The 8,412-nt window shown below is 53.5% G+C and overlaps 2 protein-coding genes across 2 annotated transcripts; one reads left to right on the forward strand and one right to left on the reverse strand.

The window, feature by feature from the left end:
* Positions 1 to 196: 196 nt before the first annotated feature.
* N656DRAFT_784867 (quercetin 2,3-dioxygenase) lies at positions 197 to 1,443 on the reverse strand. The gene has a single exon (XM_064816262.1). It carries the CDS (start codon positions 1,343 to 1,345, stop codon positions 248 to 250), a length of 1,098 nt encoding a protein of 365 aa, XP_064665466.1. The 5' UTR covers positions 1,346 to 1,443; the 3' UTR covers positions 197 to 247.
* Positions 1,444 to 4,905: 3,462 nt separating this feature from the next.
* N656DRAFT_719191 (carbonic anhydrase) lies at positions 4,906 to 6,003 on the forward strand (the record flags this gene model as incomplete). The annotated part of the gene is made up of 3 exons (XM_064812347.1): positions 4,906 to 5,049; positions 5,094 to 5,403; positions 5,471 to 6,003. 3 exons carry the CDS (start codon positions 4,906 to 4,908, stop codon positions 6,001 to 6,003), a joined length of 987 nt encoding a protein of 328 aa, XP_064665467.1.
* Positions 6,004 to 8,412: the final 2,409 nt, after the last annotated feature.

The raw sequence follows: 8,412 nt of genomic DNA on the forward strand, positions 1-8,412 counted from the left end.
CAGCTACTAGCATTCAATGCTAAAGGCGATCCGTCTAAATGATGTTGGTTTCGAGAAAAGAAGGGGACGCAGTTATGTTGTTCTTACCCCTGAGCTGACCCTAACCCTGACAATCAGGAGGAGATAGAATAGGGGTAGTCCAAGGAACATTAAATAAGTGCACACTAGCACCCCATCTAGGTAATACTTCCAGAGTCTCTCATTTTCTCTCTGCACTAATAAGCCTAAGAGATGCCTTGTAGTCGGCTCAAATCCTGAACATCCTTCCACTGGACGGTTTCTCTTCAGGATAGAAAGCCGAATCCCACGCCCCGGCCTTTGCCATCAACTGGTAGTCCAGGCCTTGACCTCCGCCTGTGACATACATGAACTTGGTGAAATCGGCTTTGGCGGCATACGAGAAGGGCGTCTTGGCCGGCACAAACACTAAATCACCGTTGATCAACTCGACTGGGTCGTATCCCTGCACCGTAACCTCGAGCTGTCCTTCCTCCACGGTGAGCGCCGTCGCCACAGAGCTCATGATAACCGGAGCCTTCCCACTAGAGCCGTTTGTAAACGGACTCAGGGTGATGGTGCCCTGGGAGAAGGTATTGTTTGTCTGCTGCCCCGTGACCAACGGGTTGATGATTTGGTACCGGCCGTTTTCCGAGTTGAGGAATTTGGGACCGTAATTCTTGGCCACCCAGATGGGTGCCGACATGTTTGATGGGAGCGTGTTTGCGCCGTCGTACCAGTTTCCCGGCCCTGCGCGACCGTTGACGACATCCTGGCGGGGAACGAAATCGAGCTGCGGGTACACATCCCACTCCGCAAGCTCGGCCATATCGGGGGTCTCGGAGTCGGTGGACGACGCAACCGGGTTTGGAGATAGGTTGGTGTTGAAAAAGAACTCCTCAAACCCCCCGGGCACCAGGACCCCCGTGAGCAGTGTGTCGGGCTCCAGCAGGGTGAAAGTGTGGACGGTATTGTACGGGATGGCGCCAATATCCCCGGGGCCGAGAATCCGTGTCTGCTGGACAGATGTGTTCTTGAGGTAGGAATCCAAGTTCTGGCCCCACAGCTGCACCCGACCCTTCACCGTGTAGAAGTTCTCGTAGGTTCGCTTGTGCACATGTGGGAAGACAGTGGTGCCACCGGATGAGCCTGCGTTGGTGTTGAGGATGCAGAAGGCCTTTCCGGATGAGTTGCCTGTAACGGGAAAGACACTGCCTCCGTCAAGCTTGAGCCCGTCTCCTTTTTTTAGGGCATACGGTCGTGGTGCCTGCGGTGTGGTAGGAACCCAGAGGCTGGCGCCAGTGACTGCACAAGCAGCCGACAGCAGAACGCCGAGAGATAATTGCATGCTGCCGGTCTTAAGATGCGACACGAGCACTCGTTACAGAAGGACGCTCAACAACGGGGCTGAACCACCGCATACCACTGCAAGCTACCTAGGTTAACTTATAACTTGGTAATCACTCTCAGGTACCAAACTCGGACAACGACCTTACCGAGGAGAAAGGTAGTACTGGCCCCGCCCCCTCCTATCCGAAGATCCTGGCACTGCATGGCAGTATGCCGCTCCGCCGGGTAGATTTGCCGTGATAAATCGAAACACGAAGGCTAAGGCCTGTAATTGAGCGAGCCGGGCCAGAAGATGGGATTGTATGTATTGTATGTCTTGCCGACTCGGACTGCCGATGCCATTGTCGAACTCCGCCTGACTCCAGCCAGGTATCCCCACGCATGTAGGCGATGACGCGGCGACAGCAGGGAATCGGGATGACCGGAACCTAGAGGCTGATGCGATTAACATTCTGGGAGAACTAAAGTAAACAATCAGGTAAGATGCATGTATAATGTGCTTTTGTTCAGATGACGCCTGCTAACTTGCTAAGGTTAGAGAGCAATCCACGATCTGCATCCACTATTCCACTCATCTCATCCCACAAAGTTGCAAACACTATATACCATGCTTCTTCACCTTATGACCCGGAGCCTGCTAGATGCAAAAAGATGCTGCGGTTCGCACTCAAAACGGCCATGGATATTGGTAGCAGTGTAAGAGCAGAATGCAACTTGAGCGACTCGAGAGAGTCGACGAGCTCTTTTTTCCCCAGAAGTTTGAAGTTTCTTGTCTCAATGAGCCCTGCGTTGCCAACTTGGAATAAGCAAGCTGACGGAAAGTGAGTTACTGAGTTCATTCATGTGTATTAATCCCCTGGCATGTTATTCGCTTGGAAAAAAGCTGAGGTTACGACGTTCTGAACTTCGTACGGACTTGAAGCAGGCCTGAAGTGAGCAGGCGGCTCTGTTAGTGCAGCCAATTTTTCGCACCCAAAAATCATCCTCTCGACTACCCCTCTTAACACTCTTGTTAAGCCCTGTGCAGGGTTGGGGAGGAGTGAGAGGCAAGTCCAACATCTCTTGGAAGAAGCGATCAGAGATTGGGAGGATAAAGAAGTGGCCACCGATGAAGATCGAATCTCTCTACTCCGTACTTATTCCGTACATCCTCAGTATGTTGACGCATCGTACTGGCTGCTTTGCTGATGCTCGATTCCTGGCACAGTCCACGATTTTTTGGGACCAACCACGCTTCACGATTCGACAAAGTCTTCGTAGAACTTCCATTCCGCCCAGTTTGGCAGTTTGTCTCGTGCCGTTATAATTGGTGCAATTACCTTTGGTCCTTGGGTGCATAAGGTACCTGCCTAGGTGATCAACCTACCGCCAAGCTGATGAGCATCAAACCGTAGATCATTGCAACAGCGCGCTCGGGAAGGCGGGACACGCAATCAATCCCCGAATCCTTGCGCTGCCTGAAATCATCCTCACCGAGGATAATAGGATAATACGCAAACCCAAGCTCAGTGGCCCCCGGCGATCGGGATAGAAGTATGTTATGCGGTCAATTTTTAAGTATGGGTCATGGGGCAGCTCATCACCGCTGGTTTGACCATCGCCTGGCCTGGCGCATCTCATTAGTATGTACATATCTACCCCGAGGTCCCCGAGTTTCTGTCTTACATTCTGATGGTGGGCTAGCTCGTGGCTATGCAATATGAACGGCGGACTGTCGGACATGCTCAGTCCCCGTCAGAGAGAGATGATGTTGACGATGGAAGTCTCCGCCGACACCGACAAGTTGACAACAAACACCTCAATTCCAGGGGGCCGACAAGGCACACTTGGCGCAGCCCAACTTGGCGGTCACATGCACCCCAAAAGCCTCATCCGGCCATCACAGCAGCTAGGCTCTATTGGCATGGATTTGCAATTGCCAACTTGCCAACACCTCAAAAAACTTTCAGTCACAAATGGGATTGCAGTACATCTATCGGCCCGGTTGTTGTGATAATGTGATGGCAAACCAAACAAACACTTGGGTTCGACCACTTGGGCGGTTTAGGAAATCAGGCGCCGTGAGCCATGCTTCATTGGCTCTGATGTTCGGCCTGGTGCAGTGGGTTGTGATATCCTCGACTCGACTTGACCTTCCCGTCTAACGTCGATTGAAGTCGCTTCCAACTTCCTGTCCGTAAAGCTAAGACAGGCGCCCGCATGCACTGGTGCAGGTGCGCGCAGGTCCGGGGTCTTGCAACCGCAGCGACCCCTCAATTGACAACATGCTCCCGTACAGTACCTACCCCTAAAACTGCACTTCTTCCCATCCCAACTGGAACTCCATCAAACATGCATCGCCTGCCGAAATGGTTACAGAATGCCAAGCGAGTGCACTAGTGATGGCACCTTTGCATCCGCTTGCTGGCGTTAACTAAACGATTCGTGAAGTGGGAGGCGAATCAATGCAATTGGGCTGTGCTCGGGGGCGACAGGAGTTGGTTTCAGGACCTTCGTCGGGGTTGGGGGTCCTCCCGTCTTTGTATGTGCAACCTGGCGAATGCCACAAAGATCTACCCATGGATCCCACGTTCATCTGCCAGGAAAAATCCGATTTGAGACAACAGTTGGCTTCCCCCCGACAGTTCTAATATTTTCGTGATTTATAGCACTGTTTGGAGGTAATTACATAACGTTAGGTAGGAGAAAGCTTCGAAACAACTAGCCCACCCTGAGCCTTTCGGTCTTGGCGCAAGTCGACACTGACAAGTCAGCGGCGGATCCCGCGAGTCAGGTTTGCTGTCACTACCCGTTGGCTTGCGCTAGCCAAGGAAGCTTAATTCATAAACTGACATGCGGTGTTCGTATCAGGATCTCGACCACTCTTTGGCCATAATCGTTGCAGCGGTCGACAGTCGTTGACGAGGATTTCCCGTCTAAACAAGCCAGCCCAAATTCTTACTTTGTACCTCTCCTGAGGCCTGGTCGCTGTTTTTGGTCCCACTCGCACTCCCGCTCCCGACGCCTGGTCACTGTTTTTGGCCCGAAAAGCCAAGATGCCAAGATTCGCATTTCCCTTGGCGTCGCACTTCGATCTGTTGCAACCAACCCCTTTCCACAACCTGATGGAACGGTCTGTACCTCCGTACATCGTACGACTTTGTGCTTGGCAAAACGCTCTTGAGGCTCTTCGATGCTTCTGACGCGCGGCGGCAGTTGATACCTCAAGCCCGGTTTATGGTTCTGCTCTAAGCCTCTCTTATGTGGTTATCCCAGTCATGCTTACCATGGCGGTGACTGGGCCCACAGCCCCGGCCAAGCTCCAGACACGGGGTGGTTAGGAGCAATCCGAGCAAAAGATCTAGACCAAGAACACCGGTCCCGGGCAAGGCATACAAAAGATCGTCCATCTCCCGGCTGTGCTGGTCGTGGCTCGTACGATTCCTTTCCGTTTTGTATAACATTCTTTTCTCGGCTCGGTTCGAAGGTCTGGGACCCTCTTTTTGTATAATTGTTTCCTCTTGTTTTTCTCATTTATATTGACATTCTTTGTTCTTTCTCTTTGCGCCTCTTATAAACATGGGTCTACTACTCCAAAGCCTGCTCATCACGGCCACGGCGACGCGGGTCTTCGCATCATGTGCCTATGGAACATTCTTGCAACCCCGGGCTACCGAGGGGGAGGAGGTCCCGGTGTCGAACTTCGGGTATATCGGTAACATTGTACGACTTCTCGAATAAGTGCCCGGAAAACAGAGTTGGACTAGGCTGACACAGATTCTCAGGGTCCTCTGAACTGGGCAGCGCTCGAGTCGCCAGCCAACAGCGCGTGCGCAACCGGCACAAGGCAGTCGCCCATCGACATGACTGAGGGCGTGTTTCAGCTAGTCGAGGGCTCCGATATCCAAGTACAGGTCAACGACATGCCCGAGGGTGCCGAGTTCGAGAACCTGGGTACCACTGTCGAGGTCATCACACAAGGAGGCACGCTGGTTTCCGGCGGCAAGCAATTCGAGCTCCAGCAGTTCCACTTCCACCTCCCTAGCGAGCATCTCGACAACGGCACCAGCCAAGCCAGTGCGTCCAGCTTCCCCCATCTCGCTATCTCAAGCGGGACCCGAACTAACATTGTTAACCTTCTTAGTGGAAATGCACATGGTGTGGCAGTCTGCCGAGCAGGAAATCGCCGTCATTGGCATGTACATCAACGTTGCCGACGGCGGGGCCGTCGCGAACGGCACGGCTCCGGCCGCCAAGCGTGACCTGAACCACAACAGCCGCTTCTTCCGCCGACAGGCAGCCGCCCCGCCTGCCGCGACCGCGCCGACCAATGTGCTCGAGACAATCTTTAGCGTGGTCGACCAGATCTCGACGCCCGGCACAAAAGTCAAGACGCCGCCGCTCGTCATGTCAGAGGTTGTGGACGTCATCAAAGCCAACGCTCTGCAGACGTACTCGGGTTCGCTCACCACGCCGCCGTGCAGCGAGGGCGTCGCCTGGCATGTGTCGACCGCCAAGCTCAGCGTCTCGCCCGCCACCTTTGTCCGTGCCGCCAATGTCATCGGCTTCAACTCCCGCTTCCCGCAGAACACGCCCGGCCAGCCGAACATCTTGATGATTTCCGCGCTGGGATCCGCAGCAGCTGCCGTCGCTGCCAGCGGGGCGGTCCCTGCTTGAAGGGAGTGCAGTGGTGTTTGTGGGGGTCGGTCAATGGGTTAGGGCGAAGTTGGATACCATGAAACATTGTAGACAAATAGACGGATGAGGCGGGTGGCTTTGTATTTTCTTGGCGATGCGGCATTTTGATACCATTCTGCTTGATGCGTGTCTGGGTCTCTGTAGCCTACCGTGTATTGTACCAATCTACTGATCTCTGGCTGCAACAACTCAAGCTACCAGTAGTATATGCAACAGTTGAGACTTGAGTTAGTGGACATGGCCGTCTGCCTGTCTGTCTGGACGGCGTCCCGGCATGCCTCGTAACGCCAGCATCAATCGTCTAAATCGCCGTTCAAGCCTAAGATGTGTTGTGCACCACTATCGCTCTCATAATATGAAAGGAACGTATGCAGTTGGTACTGAATAGTACCCAATTATGGAAACCTGTACTTTGTACAACTATTATGAATATGCACACATGTCGAGCTACTGCGGCGTGGCCCGCGTGGGTAACGCCCGTCCCGCGCCACACCACGCCCCCCGGCAATGACACACCATCTTCCCAGATTGTCGACAGCCACAAACCCAGGCTCCCGGGCCGGTAGCACGCCCTCGGACTTGAAGTCCGATGTTACACTCGAGATCAAAGAAACCATTTTCTCTTTTTTAGTTCTCCTTTGTTTCGTGTTGTTTCTTGTTGTTCCCCTGTCCTGTGCCATAGCAACCCCAAGATAAACCTGACGTTAGCCCCCTGTCCAACGTTATTCTTGATCATCGGCCCACTTCCCCAGATCCACCTCTTTTGTCTTACATTAGTGTCCGGAGCAGCTCGGACTTGCAGTGGGACCATTGCGGGTCCGATCCGGCTTGACCCCACCCGGCCCGGCCGGGGGTCGCCGATCCGCTCTAGGCTCGCCGGGTTCAGCCAACCTGTACGTGTTCCGGGTTGCCCTTGTTGTAAGATGCGTCATGCCGGGCCAGCTACGTGGGTGGCACAAGGTGAATTTGTAGTGCGATGTACGACCATAGTGGCTCGATTAGGTGCTGGTGTTGTTGACGCTAGAGGGCTGAAGCTCGAGAGGACTGTACCATGTAATTGAGATCCCCATTCCCACTTTCACCCCCCGCTAGGTAGTATGTTCCAAAGTGAAGCAGTCAAACGGTAGTCACATGAGGCACATTCCACACTCTCTGCAGATCCCCAGTTCGATTCGCATTCCGCAATGCCTAAAGTCATACAGCGCCGTTCAAGCTGGACAAGCAGCCCGTTAGAACGTCGTTCTGTCGCGCGGTTTGATCCGCAAAATCTTTGATGGGCTGAAGGATGGCTGGATGAGTCGGCTGTTCTCTGTGCTGTGCTGGGCGAGAGCTTTGTTGGTGGTGGCACCCCAAGTCGCAAGCGGTCTTTCTCGACGGACTTCGTCGATGATGAGGAGGAGGAGAAGAATCTGTTTCATCAAAGTCAAGGGCATTAAGGACGAGCTGATGGAGCTCTCCGACGCTTGTATGACGGTGAAGGAACCTCGTGCGCTCCTCGCGCTCACCGCGTCATCTCCAGGTGCTCATAACTTTGGTACGAAAAACGGCAAAAGCGAACGCTTCGCCGGCGAGGCTCATACTAGTGCTCTATATACCGCGCGACACTTTCGCTGCTTCGTTGTTCAGCAAACCCGTCCCTGTGACCCAGGACTATCAGCAATGCCAGTCGCTACACAGCAAGGGACCGCATTCGATATGTTTCCAGCCGGAGCTGGATGCACCAACTGTATCTACTCGGGACGTGGTACAGAATGCTCACTCCGTCAGGATAAGTCCGCACAATATCTCTCCTCTCTTATTCAGCTGCTAGCAAACCTAAGTAGACATTGAGGAGGAGCAGTAGAATGAGGCCAAGAGGAACCGGACGTATACACTCTTGACGGCCAACTTTTGTGCGGATGGCGACAAACAGGGAATTGGAGCTGTGGTTGAAAGATACAAAATTGTTTCCAGCCGGAGATGGATGTTGAAAAGGGAGCCTACAACAAACTGTAGAGGTATATACTCTAATCGTGACACTGAATGCTGGGTGAAGGGGGAAGAGGGAAGAGAAAGAGAGAGAGACGAGGAGGAGGAGGGGGGGGGGGGGGGGGGGGGGGGGGGGCGGTTTATAGTAACGCGCTTTGCTCTTGTTAGTGTTGCTGGGAAGGTTCCATCCACTTGTTGTCCTGGGACTTGGAAGCGACGATCGGGCACTCGTAGGGAACTCTGTGATCGGAGACATGTGATGCAGTGACAAAAAGACATGAACCCAGCTACCAGTCGGGTACAATCGAGCGCGATTGAGAAAAAACCAGGCATGCACCACAAGCACTAAACGAAGGTAGAAAAAGAGGATGAAGGTATTTTCAGCCCAGAGAAGACTGGAAAAATGGTGAGCTCGCAGCT

Source organism: Canariomyces notabilis (assembly GCF_033297395.1).
Source record: "Canariomyces notabilis strain CBS 508.74 unplaced genomic scaffold N656scaffold_37, whole genome shotgun sequence".
Taxonomy (NCBI): domain Eukaryota; kingdom Fungi; phylum Ascomycota; class Sordariomycetes; order Sordariales; family Chaetomiaceae; genus Canariomyces; species Canariomyces notabilis.

Coding starts and splice junctions, on each gene's coding strand:
- N656DRAFT_784867 (XM_064816262.1), bottom strand. CDS start 1,345: ATGCAATTATCTCTCGGCGTTCTGCTGTCGGCTGCTTGTGCAGTCACT.